Source organism: Pan troglodytes, chromosome 12 (assembly GCF_028858775.2).
Source record: "Pan troglodytes isolate AG18354 chromosome 12, NHGRI_mPanTro3-v2.0_pri, whole genome shotgun sequence".
NCBI classification, from domain to species: domain Eukaryota; kingdom Metazoa; phylum Chordata; class Mammalia; order Primates; family Hominidae; genus Pan; species Pan troglodytes.
Genome location: NC_072410.2, coordinates 35,485,552 through 35,506,897, shown reverse-complemented (window position 1 = coordinate 35,506,897; position 21,346 = coordinate 35,485,552). Strand labels below are relative to the sequence as shown.

General features: G+C 48.0%; 1 protein-coding gene across 11 annotated transcripts; it reads left to right on the top strand.

Moving 5' to 3' along the window:
• The first annotated feature begins 3,373 nt into the window (after positions 1-3,373).
• On the top strand, positions 3,374-19,518 carry THNSL2 (threonine synthase like 2). 11 transcript variants are annotated; one of them, XM_515606.9, is made up of 9 exons: positions 3,377-3,499; positions 6,180-6,414; positions 7,683-7,877; positions 8,293-8,445; positions 11,840-12,070; positions 15,581-15,729; positions 15,830-15,955; positions 18,214-18,365; positions 18,785-19,518. In XM_515606.9, the coding sequence occupies exons 2-9, from the start codon at positions 6,192-6,194 to the stop codon at positions 19,008-19,010; spliced, it is 1,455 nt and encodes a 484-aa protein (XP_515606.3). In that variant the 5' UTR covers positions 3,377-3,499; positions 6,180-6,191; the 3' UTR covers positions 19,011-19,518. The 11 variants fall into 11 exon arrangements, with proteins under 11 accessions (XP_054533978.1, XP_054533980.1, XP_515606.3 ...); XM_063788982.1 differs by lacking the exon at positions 18,214-18,365 and adding an exon at positions 18,437-18,610 and having other exon boundaries at positions 3,378-3,499; XM_054678004.2 differs by lacking the exon at positions 18,214-18,365 and adding an exon at positions 4,270-4,350 and having other exon boundaries at positions 3,389-3,499.
• The last annotated feature ends 1,828 nt before the right edge of the window (positions 19,519-21,346 follow it).

The following is a 21,346-nucleotide window of genomic DNA, read 5'->3' as shown; positions in this document are numbered from 1 at the left end:
TGATTCAAGCCATCCTAGTGCGTGACAAGCGGTATCTCACTGTGGTTTTGATTTGCATTTACCTAATGATGAATGATGTTAAACATCTTTTGATATGCCTATTGGCCATTTGTCTATCTTCTTCAGAGAAATGTCCATTTATGTTCTTTGCCCATTTAAGACTTAGATATTTTTATTATTGAGTTGTAAGAGCTTTCTATATATTCTGGATACTAGATTCTTATCAGGTATATGATTTGCAAATATTTTCTCCCACTTTGTGGGTTGTCTTTTCACTTTCTTAATAGTCCTTTGATGCACAAAAGTTTTAATATTGATGAAGTTCAATTTATCTGTTTTCTCTTTTGTTGCATGTGCTTTTGGTGTCATATTTAGGAAACTGTTGCCTCACCCAAGGTCACGATGATTTAAACCTATGTTTAATTCTAAGAGGTTTATAGTTTTAGTTCTTATACTTAGGTCTTTGATCCATTTTGAGCTAATTTCTGCATATGGTGTGAGGTAGGGGTCCAAACTCACTTATTTGTGTATGGATGTCCAGTTGTCCAGTTATAATTTATTTAAGATTATTTGTTCCCCATTGAATAGTCTTGACATCCTTGTCAAAAATCAATTGATCGTATGGGTATGGATTTATTTCTAGATTCTTAATTCTATCCCATTGATCTGTTTGTCTATCCCTATGCCAGTACCAGGCCATCTTGACTTACATAGATTTGTACTAGGATTTAAAATTAGGAAGTGTAAGTCCTCCAGATTATATTGGCCACTCTGGGTTCCTTGCACCTCTAAATGAATTTTAGGATCATTTCTGCAAAGAAGGCAGTTGGAATTATGCCAGTCAGGTTTTGCTTGACAATTTGGGGCTATTTATTTGGCACTCTTGTTACTGAGTCAGGAACTCAAGAAGTGAGGGTGACTCAGGGTACTTAAACTTAAATATTACCCCATTTCCTCAAACCACCACCACATATATTTGGCAAAATGATGTATCATCAATTTAGGAGTTCAAAAACGCTCAGAGAGAATAGTGTCCTGATTTGGAATGTCATCTTCTCTCTCTTCCGCCCTGCTGTCTTTGCCCAGCTGGGATACCAGAAGTAGCCTGAGTTCTATCCTCTGCCCTGCACAAAGGCTGGAGGACTTTTAGCAGGTTGCTTTCTTCTCCAGAAGTCCAGGCCCTAACCTAATCCTTAGCAAGGGATCTGGTCCCTAACTCCTACATCCAGTGCATGGTGACAAAGGAAAATTCTCCTGTACAGCTTTGGAGAAGCCTCTCTAAAGACAGCTCTACCTGGGTCACACAGAAGAAACAGCACTGCATGGACCCCAGGGCTCTGCTTCAGCATTGGCTGGAAGATCGTTGGCTTCAACATTATAGACAGCTAAGCACTCTAATCAATAAGGTTGAAAAGAAAAAAACAAGCGGTTTCTAATCCTACAAAAACTAAATGTTGATACCATGTAGAAGTCTCTGAGAACTCCACATCCCTACTGTTGCTTGGCGATTCAGAATTCTTTCTTCCTCATGGGCCAGAAACTTCCTTGCAGAAGTTTCTGTTCTCTGCGGCTGTACTGTTCTTTATGTCCCAGGCAGAGATTCCTAATGAACCCTGTTGTTCCCTGAGCGTTTTGCTTCTCTCTTTTTTGGGGAGTTAAATTACAATTCACAGAAGAGCTTCTGGCCACTCCTCCTGCCCACAGAATCACAAAGGCCTGCAGGCCCGTGTAAGTGTGGCAGAGGGCTTGTGGGAGAGGTCCGTGGAAGGTGCATCTGTCCTTATGCAGACTCTACTGGTTGAGTCTGTAACACACGCTGTAACACACATGAGTGCTGTAAAACACGCTGCTGAATCTTATTTTTGCCATCGGCCTCAGTTTCCCTGGCCTCTGAGTGATTAAGTACACCTGATAGAAGGGATGAAAACCCTTTGGGGGTCCCTGCCTGGCCTATACCCGTCTCTCTTGGAATGTCCCCTCTGACCCCTATGTGAACTCTGTGACAAGTCCTCAGCCCCAGCTTGGGACAAGAAGGCCAATCCCATTAGCTGAGCAGTGACCAGTCTCTCCCTCTCTTTCCAGAATCTGAGACCCACCCAGACTAGGGTCAGTCCATGGTAGCTGCATGAACCTGTGTGGCTATGTCAAGTGGGCACCGTGTATGGGCTGAATTTTGGAGAACAGGTAAGTTGAGTAAGCAGAAACCGCAAGTGTAGGAGGATGTCAGAGATAGGAGGAAGAAAGAGGGGGGAACAGGCAACATCAGAGGGCCACTGGAGGCCCAGCTGGGACTGCCAGAGTGACCCGGCCTACCCAGGACTAAACCTTTGCCCGAACCTCTCTGGTCTACCTCCTCTAATTTTGCTTCAGTGGGATGGGCCCCAAGAGCTCAATGTGAATCCAGGGGCATTTGGGCATATCTAGAGGGAGTTTTTGTTGTTGCTGTTTTGTTTTTCCTTGAAGTTCTTGCCATTTTTTTCTCTTAAAAGAATGAATGGGGGTGACGGGCTTTTATCCTAGAATAGACCTATGCTTAATAAAAAGTGTTTCTCAAAAAATATGAAGAATTTTCATACCTCCCAAAACCACTGAAAATTTTTTATAAAGAATTTTTGGAGTGGAGCTGATGTCACCTATCTGGTGAGTTCTGAAGTCCTAACATACTAACCGCAGCTTGAGAAGCAAGGCTCTCATGCTCTCCAGCTCTCTGATGCTGCAGACAAGAGACAAGAATCTTAAAGGAACGCAGGGCCTTTCTTCTTCACACCTTGCTGTCCATTTTCTAAACTGAAAAATGAGGTTCTGTGGGGCTCACAACCCTGCAGCGAAGATTCCGAGGCTGAACGTCAATAAAGCGTTTACTAAAGCGCCTTAAAAAATGGGCCGCGGGGCTGGGCGCGGTGGCTCACGCCTGTAATCCTAACACTTTGGGAGGCCGAGGAGGGCGGATCACGAGGTCAGGAGATCGAGACCATCCTGGCTAACACGATGAAACCCCGTCTCTACTAAAAATACAAAAAATTAGTCGGGCGTGGTGGCGGGCGCCAGTAGTACCAGCTACTCGGGAGGCCGAGGCAGGAGAATAGCGTGAACCTGAGAGGCGGAATTTGCGGTGAGCCGAGACCGCGCCACTGCACTCCAGCCTGGGCGACAGAGCGAGACTCCGTCTCAAAAAAAAAAAAAAAAAAAAAAAAAAAAAAAAAAGAGCCGCGGGAGGGGCACAGGGCTTCCCCCTCGTGATGCTTCCGGGATCGCGCACCGCTGCTCACGCACTCTCCTCTGTCCTCTGTCCTCCGTCCTCCGTCCTCCGCCCCCCGCCCCATCCCCAGGTCCTTCCCACTGCGAAGCTGAGAACCCTAGCTCCGGCCCCGACCGGAAGCCCCACCCCACCGTCAGGGACGCGGACTCGGGAGTGCGCACATTCGCAGCCCGGGCAGCCCTGCTGCGCACCGGGCCTCCCGTCCCGCGTCCCGCGTCCCGCGCCCCGCGCCCCGCACCGGTAACGCGCGCCAACCTCGCCGCCCTCCCGGGGTCGTCGCAGGCGAGATTTCTGAGCTCCGGACGCTCTCGCGGCTCCGTTCGGCCCTGATTCCCGCAGGCCCACGTCCGTCGCCCCGCCCGTTTCTGGAACCTTTGGTTCCGGCGCTCGGACTTGAGGAACTTGGGAGGGTGGTGCGGGGGGTTTCTGATGCTTTGCGTTTTCTGCGGGATTTGAGCAGTCCTTGGAGAACCCCGAAACTGAAGTCCGTGGTGTTTTCAGGGGCTGGGAGTGGAATCTCAGGCGCCTGCGAGTCCCTTGAGGATTTAGGCCGCCCTCCTTGGCGGGATGACTGGCACCGGTAGCCTCAGAGAGCCCGGGGTCTGCCTCCACCCCTAGGGTTGCCGTCGGCTCCTGGGGTCCGAGTCTCCGCCCTGTCCCACCCCTTCTCACAAAACCCCTCCACCTCCCTGAGGAGCGCCTGTCTACCCACCTTCTTGTTCCCAGCCTTCGGGCTACTCCTATTTTCCATATTTATTTATCCTGGTTATTGGTCAGAGTTTTTCTGACCTTCTCTACTCTGGAATAGGGTCCAGAGGAGTGGCAAGGGAAAATTATTAGAATATAAAATCCCAGGGGACACGTAGTCCGGGTCTCCATCCCATGCTTGGAGCCCTCATAGAGCAGCCCAACAACAGCACTTGATTTTCTTCCTCAACTTCACCACCTCCTGTGGTTGCTATTTCCGCCTCTGGCTTACCTTGAACCCAACCATGTGTATTTCTCTTTAGCTTTGCTGAATTGGCCTGGGAATGCTGCCCCTGGAAGGCATTGGACAGAACAGGGACAGTCCTGTTGCGTGAGGGGCATGGGTATGTGCTAATCAGGCCAGCTCCTTCCATGACCTGCTCAGAGCCCCGTGCCAGCCCCTCTGTCCTCTGTTCCTGGACAGTTGTTCCATATCCTCCTTCCCAGTGCCCCAGGTGTGATATTCCTTCCACCCAGGGAAGGGCATTTGAAAAATATTTTCTTTTGCTGTACCTTACTGCCTTGCTCGCTCCTGCCCTCACTCCTGCGATGGTTTCTTTGGCAGCTCAGTCGTAGCGTTTAAGTCTGGTCCTATGAAGGCCTTTCTGTTACTCCACGGTCTTGGGCAGTTTGCGTTGGCTCTAACTCTTACCACAGAATTGCAGAAATTCCTCTCTTTATTGAGGGCACGCTAGCACCTGCCCCCCGACCCTGGTTCTGTTTTGTGAAATACTGCCTGCTTTGCTTATCCACTGCAGTTAACTTTTGGAGTTACCCATATTTCATCTCTTTGACATGGACTCCCATACGGAGTGACCTTGTATCCTAGGTTGCCAGAGAGAGAGTTCTGGCTTATACCATTGTCCCAGCATAATCACTTTCAAAAGATTCATGGTTTGTATGATCAAGTTTGTCTCTGTCTCTAAGTGAGATACACTTAATATTTGTAGTTAAGAGAGTGGCACGTGGCAGCCCACGTGAGACTTGCACTGGGGCCCACAGATGTCAGAGCCACAGACTAGGAAATGAGAATTCCTCCAGGTCAGTGCTCATATGCCTCATGTAGGTAGAGAGCTTTGGGTGGCTTTGCCCTTAGAGGGCAGGGGATCCCCTCCCACCCTGGCAGAGAAAGTCCAAGCTAATACTGAGAGCTATGTCTAGTCAAATTCATCCCCATAGTTACTGTGGGGCGTCGAAGCCAGGGCCCCTAAATTCACTGTCATGATCCAGAAGAAGGTGTTCAGAGTTCAAGCCCAGCTCCTTGACATGGCATCTGGCTCCTGGGAAAGTAACTGATGTGGAAGTGTGACCAGAGTTAGGCCTAAGGGGTCCTGGGCTTCCCCAGGAACCAGAGAACTCAGTCCATGCAGGGCCAGTTAGTTTTAAAGACTGCATATCAGCACTTATAACTGTCCTAGGATTAGGCTAAGAGGTAGAACACTGGTTATCCACTAGGATGACCAACCATCTTAGTTTGCCTGGGATTGAGGGGTTTCCTAGGACATGGGACTTGCAGTTTTAAGACCAGAAAACTCCTGGGCGAACTGGGATGAGTTGGTCATCCTCTTCTCAACCCTGGCTGCACGTTAGACTCTCTTGAGGAGCCTCTCATTTAGAGTCTAATTTAATTGATTCAGGTAGTTGTATTTTTTTAACGCTCTGAGGTTGATTCCAACAAGCTACCACAGTTGAGAACTACTAGGCTGTAGACAGTGTTTCCAATAACCATTGAAGATGTTTGGTTTTTGAGCAGAAGTGGACCGAGACGTCCCTGAAAGGGGTGTATGACTCTGTGTGTTGGTCTTTCGCCTTAGCAAGAGGGATATCAAGCTGGCAGTTGCCTACTATTGCTATTATCTGTCCCCACCGCCAGGCCTTCTTTCTCATTGGTGAGGACCAAGCTTTCTCTTTTCCCGGCATGCTCCGATACCCTCTCCCTGAAGACAGGAGGTCAGTGGAATTGCCTCATTTTGATTGGTGGAATCATGATTTACACAGTTGCAGATGAAGCTGGCATGAGACTTGATACAGGACTGCCATCTCTAGGTCTGGGACATGTGCCCCGGAGACTGATGGTCTAGAGGCTAACTGTGAGACTGTGTGTGCTTTGGCTTTGCCCCGTGGGGTGTGGGAGCTTGGAGACCAGGTGCTTCTGGGACTGTCCTCTCTGCAGGCCTCCAGGATCATGTGGTATGTCAGCACCAGGGGCGTAGCCCCACGGGTCAACTTTGAGGGGGCCCTCTTCTCTGGCTATGCACCCGACGGGGGCCTCTTTATGCCTGAAGAGCTCCCACAGTTGGACAGAGAGACCCTGTGCCAGTGGAGCACACTCTCCTATCCTGGCCTGGTGAAGGAGCTGTGTGCCCTCTTCATTGGCTCTGAGCTCCTTCCAAAAGATGAATTAAATGGTGAGTGCTCCCACCTCTACTTTCACTCTTCCAGCCCCTGCCAGCTCAGTCTACAGAATTGTAAATCCATCACCAAACCACTAGGAAGTCTCTAGTCACATTTCTTCTCAAACTTTGTTTTATTTCTTTTCCTGACTCTAGAATCCCAGAATTGAAAATATTCTGAAAGATTTCGTCCTGTCTCCAGGGAGATGAATGTTGAAATTTTCTTCAGAGAATTATTCCTTTCTCTCTCTTTCTTTCTTTTTCTTTTAAAAAAAAAACAAAACAAAAACCTCTTCAACACTAGGGATTTTAGAATCATCTTGAGTGACTTGAATGTTGGGGTGTTTCCTTCCTTCACATAAAGCACCCAGACCCCCAAATTGCTATTTTATTTTTTGAATGTTAATTCCAGAAGGGACTTCAAGACTGTCCTGGACCAGCTTGTCTTAAGCTCTACTGTGCCTATGGATTCCCTGGGGGATCTTGTTAAAAACCAAATTCTGATTCAGTAGGTCTGGGGTAGGAGTGAGAATTCTGCATTTCTGTCAGATATCCAGATAATACTAGACTACTGGTCCATGAGCCACACTTTAAACAGCAAGAACAAAATCCATAATGTAATGGTGGTGGTTTGGGGTTGGGGAAGAGAAAGGACCACTTAAAATGCAGTCTGATGACCAGCAGTGATGGCATTGCTTGGGCACTTGTTGGAAATCCGAGATTGCCTCAGACTGATTGAACCAGCCTGCATTTTAACAAGATCCCAGGTGCTTGGTTTGCCAGTGACAGTTTGAGAAGCTGTGCTCTAGGACTGCTCCAGTCCTGCCTTAGGGAGGGCTGTATATCAACCATCCAAAGGCTCTGGCGTCACAGGTGTGAGATTTAGTAATGTAAGAAACAAAAAGCTTCCTATCTTTAGGAAGGAACATTAGATGGGATGCGACATTGATGTGTTATGTAGCTATTTAATTGACCCCTGATTGGAATACATGCTCACGAGACAGTCAAACAATGAAGAAGTATAAAAAATGAAAAATAAAGTCTTCTAGTACCAATTCTGGTCTCTGAGGAAATCACTATAAGGAATCTATGAACAGTTTGGTGCATGTTTTCCCAGACTTTTTTCTAGGTTTTTACAATTGTATTCAAAAATGGTATCATTTAAGATGAAGATTTTTGGCTTTTTAGTAGCAGGAGTTGGAAACTTTATATTCAGAGACTGAGAGGGAACTTGAGAAAGAGACCAGGCCCCTCATTGGCTACCCACCCCACTACCCTCACAGATCTGATCGACCGAGCCTTCAGCAGATTCCGTCACAGAGAAGTGGTCCATCTGTCCAGGTTGAGGAATGGGCTGAACGTGTTGGAGCTGTGGCATGGCGTCACATATGCATTTAAGGACCTGTCCCTGTCCTGCACAGCACAGTTCCTGCAGTACTTCCTGGAGAAGAGGGAGAAGCACGTCACTGTGGTTGTAGGTGTGTTTTTGGGGCATGAACGCGGAATACCTGAGTGCTGTGACTGTAGGGTGTCCACCTATAGGATGCTGTTCATAGAGCCACTCAGGAACTGTGGTACTGGTTCTTCTAGAGCAAGGTTCCTAACATTTTCTGGTGCCATAGACCCCTGTGCCAGGCTGATGGAGGCTATGGAACTTTCTCAGAGTAATGTTTGAAGTGCACAAAATGCTTAAGATGATGTGGTTCACAAGTTCACTTATGTCCTGAATTTTATCCGTGGATCCATGGACCCTAGGTGGAGTGCTAGGTTCATATCCTCCAGGTATTTGAAGTAGATGTTGCTATATTTGATAACAGTGCTTTGGGGACCATTTCTTTCCTCGTTCATTCCCTTTGTTCTAAAGGGGGAGAGTTCTCCTTTCTTCCCATCCAGGAACATCTGGGGACACAGGAAGTGCTGCCATTGAGAGTGTTCAAGGGGCAAAGAACATGGACATTATCGTTCTGCTGCCCAAAGGTCACTGCACAAAGATTCAGGAGCTCCAGATGACAACGGTGCTGAAGCAGAACGTACATGTGTTTGGAGGTGTGTGCTGAGGCAGAGGCTCTAGGGACAGTGCAGCCCTGCCTTAATTGGGTTTGCTTTGGGAGATGGACTGGAACAAAATTGCACAGTTGGGTAGCTGACTGTCCTCCTTTCATCATCATATTCGAGGTTGGTGTATATGCCTTGGCTCAGCTCTGGGCAGGGTTCTGGCTACACAGTAAACTGTTGGAGGTGACAGATGCATAAACTGATACCAACAGTACAACATGCTAAGTATGGATTGAAAACCATATCCCAAAAAATGCCACCTCCATGCATGTCCAGCCTGCAAGTGTCATGTATGTCAGCAGCCATGCAGAGTCATAACCTGAGCCAAGTGACTTGGGTTTTTTTCCAAGACTCTGAAGTTTAGAGGACACCAACATGTTAGATAATTATTTTAAGAGAATGTGTTGCCAGGTGTGGTGACTCATGCCTGTAATCCCAGCACTTTGGGAGGTCAAGGTGGGTGGATCGCTTCAGCCCAGGAGTTTGAGACCAGCCTGGGCAACATGGCGAAACCCTGACTCTATAAAAAATACAAAAATTAGCCGGGCGTGGTGATGTGCTTCTGTAGTCCCAGCTACTCCAAAGGCTGAGATGGGAGGATCGCTTAAGCCCAGAAGGCTGCAGTGAACCAAGATCATGCCATCATTGCATTTCAGCCTGGGCAGCAGAGTGAGACCCTGTCTCAAAAAAAAAAAAAAAAAAAAAAGGAATGTGTCATTATATGTTGACAGTTCCTGCTGTTCTTTACAGTATGGGAACAACTAAGCCATGCACTGGTTATCTGGTCTAAATATTTAAAATAGGGAACTACTCAGTGGTACCCACCATTGGTTATACTGCTACCTGAGTCACATCATGAGAATCACAGCATTTTGTGCTTGGAGAAAGGCAAAAGCCATCTTTTTTAATATCAGGCCATCTATTCCTAATGGATTTAATCATTATAGGGATTGAGAGTGGAGAAAGATGGGGTGAGTGTGGGTGGAGCTGTACATTTTTATTTTTACCTCTCACACCCCACTGGACCCCAGGTAGCTGCAAGGTGGGGACTTGGATTAAGTTTTGGCCTGGGCGAGCTGTGGCCTTGGGCAGGCTTTCCAGGAGGCCTGGCTTAGTTTGGTCACTCACCTGACAGAACAGCAAGTGTGATGGCAGAGAATGTTCCTTCTACAACTGGCCTGGCTTCCTGTGATAATCCTGTAGAGGTTATTTTTGTATAACATCAGCTTTGACAAGGAGCAAAAGCACAGTGAAAACAAACCTTATCCAAAGGAGCAGCATAAATACCCTCTGTCAGTTTGTTCAAGAGCAAGCGAACTGCCCCTCTGCTCTGTTCTTTAGCAGGTGCATACACTTGCCAGTGAAAAGTCCGTGGTTTAGCTAATGCAGGTGTTGGTGTCATCGTACACATTTGCCTTGCTAATTGCTCATATTTGGCTGCATTTTCCTGCAGTTGTTGCAAGACTTTAGTGCACAAGATTCAGGCTCCTGAGGGTCCTTGTTGTACCCTAAGCACCAAAACTGCTAGTTACAGATCTAGGACTGTTTTTTCCTAGAATCAAAGCAGAGAATAGCGTTCTGTGCCTCTGTCCTGCCTCCTACTCCCTTGTCTTTTTTGTACACAGACCTAAGGGTGTGACTGAAAGCTCCATTCCTGACTTGTGGATTGGAGAACAGTGCCCAGTTGTAAAGTAATGGCAGAAATGTGGAATCTGATGAATGCAATAAATCATTAAATGCTGGACCTGAAGGGGGTGTTTCTGTTGTGTACATGTTCAAGAAAATCAGAAACTAAGACAGCAGACTTCACAGAAATCAGTTTTGTTTATAAACGACACTATTCAGATCCTTTCTTTCCTTTCTAGAGCTTTCTGGTTTGGTTTTAAGGAGGATGTGTGTTAGTTCAGGATATAACAGCAAATATGTATTTTTCTGTAGACTGGTAAGCTTAGGGAGTAGGGATGGACCACGTAGATTATTGTATGTGGACAGCTGGTTTATAAAGTCATTAATTTCCATGTACATTGTATACTTGGTTCTTCTTAAGCACAGAATAATCAGCAAGTGCTAGGTATTTATTGTTATTTGAGATGCTTTTGGCTAGAAGTAGCAAAAAATTCAACTCAGACCAGCTTCAACAAGAATATTTTCCAGCTTCCATAACTGGAAGGCCAGGGGTGGAGTGGGCTCCCAGTTGTTTGATTGAGTGACTCACAATGCTCTCAGGAACCCAGGTCCTTCCCATTCTCTGCTCTGCCCTCCTCAGTCCTAAGGCTCATTCCTCTTGTGGTCATATGGTGATTGCTTGAGGTAACCAGGTCTCTCCCTTCCTGTTGCTCTTTTTTTTAAAGCAGTGAATCGTTTTTTAGAACCCAGCTAACACGTCCTTGTGGTTCACTGATCGGAATTTATTCACATGCTCATTGTGGAGCCAACCCTGACCCCATGAGAGTACCAGGCACTGATTGGCTTGGTCCTGGCAAAGGAATGGAATCACCATGACTGGCCCCGGCCATTCTGGGTACACACATGGATCTAGAGTCAGTCCCCCAGCTCCATTGCTGCTACACAGTGTTGAAGGGCAGAATGGTTAGCACCCTTAATGCCTTCTCTGGCACGTTTCCCAGTAAATTTCACCCCTCTCCCTTCCAAGTGTAGATCCAATGGAGACATACTCGGGTATCAGATAAGAAATCAATATTGGCTTGGTTGCTCATTGAGCTAGACTGGAGGATATAACTTGTATTAGTGGACAATTCACCATAAATTTATCTGGTAATTCACTCATAAATTACACTGATGTACACACCCAGCTTCAGGGAGGGGAAGTTCTGTCCATGGGAACTTACCTGCCATGTAGGAGCAGAGAGCAGAACACCTACTCTGTGATCTAAATGAGGGCAGAGGGCAGACCACAGGGAAATGGTGACTGTTTCCACCCTGGCCCCTGATAGAGGACTGTGGAGGAAAGGCTACGTCTCTCACCGTTTTCCAATCAGGCACACAGTTTCTCCTCTGCGGAAGAGTGGGGGAAGTGGGCATGGATTACAAAGAGAAATTCTCCCAGGATCCCAGAAGGTTGACATTTGCTATCTTATTTTAGATAGTGGTAGAAACATTGGAACTGATTCTGGCTACCCTTTCTGTTCTAAGCTAGGGCAGATATTTAGGAACACAAGAATCTGAGGCATGATTTCTGTCCTTGAGGAGCTTAATACTGAGTCTAGATAGTGAGGCCAAGCTACGTGAAAGTAAAGAAACCTAGGCTGCGCGAAGGTCCCAGGAGGGTGGGCTCAGCCTGGGAGGGCCCTGTCGCAGGTGAGTGCTGACCTCCTGGGGGTTCTACATGCTCCTGACAGCTGCCCTCTTCTCTCCCCCCTGGCAGTGGAGGGAAACAGCGATGAGCTCGATGAGCCGATCAAGACTGTGTTTGCCGATGTGGCTTTTGTCAAGAAGCACAATCTGATGAGCCTGAATTCGATCAACTGGTCCCGGGTCCTGGTGCAGATGGCCCATCACTTCTTTGCTTACTTCCAGTGTACGCCATCCTTGGACACACATCCCCTACCCCTGGTGGAGGTGGTTGTGCCAACAGGGGCTGCCGGTAACCTTGCAGGTAAGGAATCCCCGGGGCACAAATGGGCTTTCCAGAAAAATGCCTGTGGCCCCAGTCCTTCTAGCTGCCCTTTGGCTGCAACTGTGAGGAGAAGGAAGGTGGAGTCCCAGTTCTGAAGGTGATGGGAAACCCCACAGAAGAAGCTCCCAGGAGATTTCCCCCCTCATTGCCTGGGGCAGCATCCTGGGATCCTGCTGCCGGCAGCAGAGGGTGATGGCTTAACCCCACATGCTCCCACAGCCTGACCTGATGTGCTCGCTGGCTCAGCAGAGTGTGGAGAGGCAAGGTCAAGGGTCAGCCGCTATGGCTGGCTGGCAGTGCCCTCAATCAGAAATGTGGACTTTGCTCCCAACCCTGGCCAGCTACCCAATGTGAGGGCAAGCGGCTTGACTGGCACATTTGTTCCCATTCCTGGACACACCACCCTGACCCCGTGTGAGGTGGAAAGAGTTCTGGACTTGGGGTTCTGGCCCCATTTCTGTCCTTTACTAACTGAGAGGCTGTGGAGCAGTCCTTTAGACTCAACCTTTGAGCTATAAAATGAGATTGTGTCACTCATCCTATCTCCCAGGACTGCCTCAATGAGCGAATCAGATTCCTGTGTGCATGCAAACTTTGTAAGGGCAAAGTGCTGTACAGCTGTGTAGCATTAAAATCATTTTCTCTAATAATCATTAATATTTATCAAGCACTTAGTATGCAACTGGCACAGTTCTAAATGCTTTTCACATATGAACTCATTTATCCACCTTTGGAGAGGACACTTTCCATTTTATAATGAGGGAACAAAGGCACAGAGAAAGGAGTCATGCCCTGGTTACAGAACTGGGCCAGAAGCGTGACCCAGGTAGTCTGGCTGCAGAGCTGGTGAGGCTAGGGGAATTACCATTCCTGATAGTTCCGGCAATGGCATTGGTTCTGATGGGCACCAAGGATGGTCTAGCTGAGAGCACGGAAGCATCTTAGTGGTTAGGAAGATTCCTGACTTCTGCCACTAACAGAAGGGTGGAGAGAACAGCGGGCTGGCAGGCAAGGAGGGATGGGCTTCTTTGCCACTCATGGGATAAAGCCCACCATGCTCCCCATTCCCATCGCCCTCCAATTAGTGATGCACTGAGTCGTGTGGCCAGCTGCCCTCTGCAGCCCAGAGCCTACCACAGTGCTCGATACAAAATAAACACGTGACCAACATTTGCTGAGGGTGTTCCTATCCATCTTTGCTCTGTCAGGAACCAACTCTTTGGCTTTAAGACCCTGGACCTTCCTGAGCCTCCATTTCTCCGCTGTCAGGCAAGGATATCATGATGTTCTCATGAGGATCAGGTGAAATAAGAAAGAGAAAGTTGAGATTAGTAGTTCGAGACCAGCCTGGCCAACATGGTGAAACCCTGTCTCTACTAAAAATACAAAAATTAGCCAGGTGTGGTGGCGCATGCCTGTAATCCCAGTTACTCAGGAGGCAGAGGCAGGAGAATCGTTTGAACCTGGGAGGTGGAGGTTGTGGTGAGCTGAGATTGTGCCATTGCACTCCAGCCTGGGTAACACAGAGAGACTCAGTCTCAAAAAAAAAAAAAAAGTGTTTTGCCAGGTTAACAGTGATGTTGGGTGGTGTGGTTGTCCCTAACTCCCCTTAGCTACTCACCAGAGATAAACTGCTCATGAAAGCACCATATGTAAAACCTTCCTAAACAATGTCACGTGTCCGGGCTCTACACCTCTTAGGGAGAGGAATTCCTTGCTTGTTCCATGCAAACAAGAACTGCTGTTGGGGTGGACTGAGGTTACTGCTCTGGCCTCCCCTGGTGCCTGTGCAGGGAGAGTAGTCTGAAACTGCTGGCTCTAGGAGGCTGAGTCAAGGGAGGGCATGTGCTCCGGACTTAGGCATATTTTGAATCCTGACTCTGACACTTAACAGGCTTTGGACAGGTCATTTTGACCTCTTGGAACATTCATTTCCTCTTCCAAAAATTGGTGTTTTACAGTAGTCAGCCATCTATTAAATACTTTGGCAGCTGGCAGGGGGTTGACACATAAAACAGCCTCAGGGCATGGTGATGCACTCCTAGTCATTCTCACGCTCTCTCTCTCCTCTCTCTCTCCTCTCTCTCTCCTCTCTCTCTCCTCTCTCTCTCTCCTCTCTCTCTCCTCTCTCTCTCCTCTCTCTCTCTCCTCTCTCTCTCCTCTCTCTCTCCTCTCTCTCTCCTCTCTCTCTCCTCTCTCTCTCTCCTCTCTCTCTCCTCTCTCTCCCCTCTCTCTCCCCTCTCTCTCCCCTCTCTCTCCCCTCTCTCTCCCCTCTCTCTCCCCTCTCTCTCCCCTCTCTCTCCCCTCTCTCTCCCCTCTCTCCCCTCTCTCTCCCCTCTCTCTCCCCTCTCTCTCCTCTCTCTCTCGCTGTGTGTGTGTGTGTGTCTGTAACAGGTTTATTGCTAAATGATTCACATACCATTCACACATTTTAAGTGTATGATTCAGTGGTTTTTAGTATAATATATTCACAGACTTGTGCAACTATCACCATAACCAATTTTGAAATGTTTACATCACTCTAAAAAGAAACCCTGTACCCATTAGCAGTCACTCTTCACTTTTCCTTAGACCACCTCCTTCGCCAGCCCTTGGTAACCACGAATCTATTTTGTCTCTATATATAGATTTTCTTATTCTAGACATTTTCTATAAAAGGAATCATACAGGATGTGGTCTTTTGTGCCTGACTTCTTTCCCGTAGCGTAATGTTTTCAAGGTTCATCCATGTTGTATCATATATCAGTACTTTTTCGATTGTATGGATATACCATACAGTGGTATATTTTGTTTATCAGTTTATCAGCTGATAGACATTTGGATTGTTTAACACAGCTATTATGAATAATGCTGCAGTGAACATTTGTGTACAAGTTTTCATGTGAACATATATTTTTACTTCTTTTGGGTACATAACTAGGAGTGGCATTTCTGGGTTATATGATAACTCTGTTTAATATTTTAAGGAACTGACAGACTTCAGTTTTCCAAAGTGGCTGCACCATTTTGTCACCACCAGCAATGTGGGAATTTTCCAATTTCTCCACATCCTCACCAACACTTTTTATTATCTGTCTTTTTGATTCCAGCCATCCTAGAGGGTTTGAAGTAATATCTCATGGTTTTTGTTTATATTTCCTTCATGACTAATGATGTTGAACATCTTTTCATGTGCTCATTGGCCATCTGTACGTCTTCTTCGAAGGAATGCCTGTTCTTTTGCCCATTTTTAATTGGGTTATTTGTATTTTTATTATTGAGTTGCAACAGTTCTTTATATATTCTGGATACAAATCCCTTATCAGGTATATGAATTGCATTTTTCCCCATTCTGCGAGTTGCCTTTTCATTTTCTTGATAGTGTCCTTTTTAAAGCACAAAAGCTTCAAAAAGCACAAAAGTTTCTTAATTTTGATGAAGCCCAATTTACTTTTTTCTTTTTGCTTTTGTTTCTAAAAAGCCATTGTTCTCCTCCTCTCTTGTCTTAAGCTGGGTACATTGCTCAGAAGATAGGCCTGCCCATCCGTCTGGTCGTGGCAGTGAACCGCAATGACATCATCCACAGGACTGTCCAGCAGGGAGACTTCTCTCTCTCTGAGGCTGTTAAATCAACCTTGGCATCAGCTATGGACATTCAGGTAGGCCTGGGGGAGGTGTGCAGATCTGGCCCAGGTGTTGGTTGGGTGGGGCTCGATGGGGCTGAGATCAGTGTGGACCTGAAACTGACTTTCTGCTCAGGTGCCCTACAACATGGAGAGGGTGTTCTGGCTGCTCTCTGGCTCTGACAGCCAGGTGACAAGAGCCCTCATGGAGCAGTTTGAAAGGACCCAAAGTGTGAATCTGCCCAAGGAGCTGCACAGCAAGGTCAGTCACTACCCACACACCACAGAGAAAGGAAAGGGTACAGCCACATAGCAGACTTGGGGTTTGGAAGTCTGGTCAAGGGAAGAGGACACCTGTTTCTTGAGTACCTGCTATGAGCCCACCACTTTTACGGCCACTTTACATGGAATAATTTATTGAATGAGGAGAGGTAATAGAGAACATGGTTTAGAGTCAAATGAGCTCAATCCCAAGTGAGCTCTGAGACATTGGGCTAGTTTCCTAAACTCTGTGCCTTGGTTCCTTCGTTTATAAAATGGGGATAATAAGAATGCCTACCTCATAGAGTTGTTGTGAGATTTAAGTCAAATAATATATGTGAAGCACTTTGCATACTTCCTGGTAATATATGGCTTGATACATTAACTTACTTTTACTTATTATTATTGTTAATTTCCAATAATACTGTCAACTGGAAGCCATTTTGCCCATCCAGTATGAACCGAGACCATTGTTTCCATTGAGCGCTTCCTTTCTTCCTTTTCCTTCCTCTCTCTTTCCTCCCTCCCTGTCCTTCTTCCCTCTCTCCTTCCTCCTTTCCATCTTTCTTTTTTCTTTCCCTCCCTCCTTCCCTTTCTCTCTCTTATTTTTCTTGGAAAAGGAGAAATTTTATTCCCTTGGAATGATAGGAATCTAATTGGGAAGGATTGTTTTTATTTTAATGCAACCTGGTGATGGTACTTATTCTGTGTTTAAAAAACAAAAAAAAAGGATTTCTGAAGCTGCCTTTAATTTTCTCTACCACATTCCCACTGAGTGGCCATCCAGACTGTGCATACCTCCAGTGACCAGACTCTCAGTACCTCATACCAGCTCTCACCATTACAAAAGTCTTTACATTGAGCTAGAATCTTCTCCTTCTAGCTTACACAGTCTGATTCTACATCCGAGTGTTTCCAGTATTCAGAGAATCCTCATTTACCAAGTTAGTCTTCCCACTTCCTTTAGTGGTCCCTTGCATGACATAATTTTGCAAGGTCAATATCCACCTTAAAGTGTTGTTTTCAAAGTTGGATGCAGTTCTGTAGGCTGAGCCATACCAATGCAGACTGGAGTGGAATTCCGGCCTTCTGGAATCTGTGCTTCTTTTGATGCACCCAAAGATCAATTTATTTGGCTAATGGTGTGTTTTGACATTCACATTCTTTCTCCTCATATAAATGAGGTGCTCCATGAAGACAGACACCATACCTCCCACTCCTTCATTCTCTCTCTGGCTATACACATAGGAGACACTTCACTTGCTGGAATGGCATTCATCCATTCATGTTATATATCTACTGTGAGCGAGGAACTGTGCTAGGTGCTAGAAACACAAAGACAAGTAAAATACATTCATTGTCTGCTGGGAACCCTAATTCACAGCAGGTAGCTATATGAAAATCTATGATACCAGCCGGGTGAGGTGGCTCACGCCTCTAATCCCAGAACTTTGGGAGGCTGAGGCAGGTGGATCATTTGAGGTCAGGAGTTTGAGACCAGCCTGGCCAACATGGTGAAACCCCGTCTCTACTAAAAAAAAAAAAAATTAGCTTGGCATGGTGGCACATGCCTGTAAATCCTAGCTACTTGGGAGGCTGAGGCAGGAGAATTGCTTGAACCTGGGAGGTGGAGGTTCCAGTGAGCCAAGATCGTGTCACGGTACTCCAGCCTGGGTGACAGAGACAGACTCTGTCTCAAAAAAAAGAAAAGAAAAAAAATCTGTGATACTCTATGATCCCTACTGCAGTCAAGTATATGCAGGGTGTTTGGTGTATTGTAAGCATGCAATACATTTTCAGAAGATGATCAAATAAACCAAACACACCGAGGGAGCACAGACAAGGGAATCTTCCTCTGTCTGAAGGAAGTAGGGAGGGCTTCCTGGGGGAGGTGCTCCGTGAGCTGAATAGGAACTGACAGGAAGGAGGTGTGCCAACAACCAAGCACCAGACGTGTGGCTGCCCCGAGCCTTCTGGCTGTGGCAAGTTGTTGAACAAATCTATATTTGCTGATTAGGAGCCAAATCCCAACTAAATGGATTGACATAAAACTCAAACGTATCTTTCCTCCAAGTTGAGTGAGTCAGCTCAAAACTAGGAGGCCAGATTTTTACTGTGAGCCACATCTGAGCCATTCGGTCTGAATGTCCCACTGGATCCCTGGGGTTTGTGTGGATCTGTGGTGGAGAGTGGGGTTTTGTCATCTTTCCCTACATCCCCCCCCTCCACACCTCATCTTTCTGACCTGGGACCCTTCAGCTTTCAGAGGCAGTGACATCCGTGTCAGTGTCAGATGAAGCCATCACCCAGACCATGGGCCGCTGCTGGGATGAGAACCAGTACTTGCTGTGCCCCCACTCAGCGGTGGCCGTGAACTACCATTACCAGCAGATAGACAGGCAGCAGCCCAGGTACAGGCAATGGGGGCCTGGGCCACTGAGGGACCATTTGAATTTCAGGGGCCCTCTTCTTCTCCAAGCAGTGGGAGAGACAGGACTACGAAAAAATGGCTGTAATGGAGTGTGATGGGTGCTGTGTGGAACTGTGCCTTGGAAACTGTGGGCCCAGAAGAGGGAGCATGACAGATATCCCAGGGACAGCCATGGTCAGAGGTGGTGGCTGAGCTGGCCTCCAACCAGGAGGAGCAGTTTGCCAGGTAGCGTCATTGTAGCAATAAGTTCAAGGTGCCAATTGTCTGTCTGTGTCTCTGTCCTCCATACCCCCCCCATCCCTAAACTTCCCCTGTTTCTTATTCCTCCTCCACCTTCTCCTTTCCCATCTCTCTATTCTCTCATTGTCCTCCGGCTGCCACCTGCCCCCATCCCCACAGCACTCCCCGGTGCTGCCTCGCCCCTGCCTCTGCAGCCAAGTTCCCGGAAGCTGTCCTGGCTGCTGGCCTGACCCCTGAGACTCCCGCGGAGATCGTAGCCCTGGAGCACAAGGAGACACGCTGCACCCTGATGCGGAGAGGTGACAACTGGATGCTGATGCTTCGGGACACCATTGAGGACCTTAGCCAACGGTGGAGGAGTCATGCCCTCAACACCTCCCAGTAGCCTGGCTGGAGGTGGCTTTCTTTAGGCTTCAGATCCCAGGAAGATGCACCTTCTGAGCTGCCTTGTGCACCCTCCCCATTAAGCGTAGGTTAGGAGGTTTCCGGGAGGCTGCTCAGCTGGATCTGGAGCCAGCTGGCTTTGCTCCATTCCCTGGCTAGTCTGTGCCTGGTCACCAGGGAGGCTGAGTGAGGGGCTGTGAACAGTTGCCAGAAGCACCCCCTCCCTCCCTGGCCTGTGCAGCAGTGTCTGAGCTGTAGTGAAAGTTTCAGGGCCTGCAAAAGAAGAGGCTTGGGCACAGGAGTGACCATGGCTCCAGGGGTTTAGGACCCCAGACCTGTGAAGGTGGGAGCAGCTCACCACCTTCACGCAGGCTTTGTATGTTCTCTGAGCCTTAGTTGATTTTGGCCCCCAAACCAAATCCAAAGGTTCTGGCCCGCCTTGTCAGAGGCTTCCACCCTGCTCACATGTTGGGAATCCCTGGAATAAAATGCTTGTTCAGTGTGATGAAGACGGCATGTCTCTGGGCAGGTCCCTTCCTAGAAGAGCTGCAGGACTGTGGGCAGCCCTGGGGGCCGCTGAGTGGTGGGCTGAGGTGTGTGCGGCATCCCCCTGCTGCCCTGCATTGGCCCAGGCTTGAGGGGCCAGCAGAGCAGGCATGGGCCAGTGGCCCTGGTGGTGCTGGCATCCATAGAGGTTGAGGTGGGGCTCACCAGATGGAGACCCTGTGGGAAAGCATTGGCATCAATGTGCAAACCGAGTCAAGGCGCCCTGTTGCTCATACATCACTTGGGATTGAGCCCATTTGACTCAGGTTCCAATCCATTTCATCAGGTTCTAGTCCTGTGTGGATTGAGGAGAGTTTTAGACAAACACATGAACGGCAACAGAAGCCCCATGCCTTGTACGCTGGGAGCCCCTAGGAGGGGAGGGGAGGCAGGCATTGGATGGAGGGATTTTTTGCCACTAGAGGACGTTGTTGCCGCCACCCTGGAGGCTGCTGTGAAATGACCTAATGGGCATTTGTCCTCCAGAGCCCCCTTCTCCTGCCTGCCTGAGGTCTGAAGGCGCTGCTCAGCCAGGTGCGATCTCTGCCTGGCATTCCCCATCAGAACATCCCAGCCCCGCATCTCCGTGGGACTAAAGGGAAAGGCCTCTGGCGCCCTCTGCTGAAACACTGGACATTGAGGCACTGCAGTCAGTACCCAGAGGGGGAGGACAGGGATGCTGGACTCCAGGAGGACAGAAGGAGTGTTGTTAAAGGAGTGACAGTGACTCCTTACCAGAAGGAGTGTTCTGAAAGGAGTGGCAGTGACTCCTTACCAGCCATGACACTTGGCAGTTCCTGAGACACTTTAACATCCACAGCAGCAGACACTGATGCAGCCCCTGGGGCCACTTACCCATTAGATATGATAGGCCCAATGCTTAGGGGCCACCATTCATTAGAGGCCCATGAAAATGTCTTCGTTTCTCTTAAAACCAAAAGAAAACAGTATAATACAGCTGGGATTTTATTCATCTTTCTTCTAACACAGTTGTACAATAGAATTTTAAGTATTTTTTTTACAGAGGAAGACACCCATGAAAGCAAAAATGCCTAATACCCACAAAAGTTACTATGCAGCCCTGATAGCACCTGCTGTGTGCCAGGTGACATTTTACAAAAATTAGCTCATTTAATCCTGACAGCAACGTGTGAAGCTAGTGCTACTGTTTCCCCCACAATGTTGCGGGTGAGAACACTGAGACTCCGAGAGACGAGATAACTTACCAGGGTGGCAACACGGAACAGAGAGGCTGGAACTTGAACCCAGACCTTGTGGCCTCCAGTTTGGTGTGTAGTTCTCCTCACACTGCCTCCTGTGTCAGCGGGCACGTTCTTATGGGGCTTTCTCTGCTGCCTGCCTCCCTCCATCCTTCCCCAGGCCCTGGCTCTGCTCCTGGGTCCTCCCGCCATCTTCCTTTCTTGGATGGATCTGGGAGCATGGCTGTGCTTCTCCAAGAGTCCTCCAGGGGCTGCTGCAGCCCTGTTTTCCGGGCCTCTTTAACTGGCACTGGGCACTGCTGTGGGCAGGCCCGTGCAGGTGGCTCCTTCTCTTTTGCTGCCGTATTCTGAGGACCTCAGGGCAGGGCCAAGGTCACAGGGAAACCCCATCCCCTGAATGGTTCTGAGACCTATCCAGCTCTGAGAGGCCACCATGCCTGTGAGGGAGGCCAGAATAAGGCCACACCAGGCACAACGCACATCGACAGGAAACCTGAACTGAGGCTACACTGGCCACAGGGAGTCTTGGGGAAATGAGAAAAAGGATGAGAACGAGATGAAGTCTGGAGAA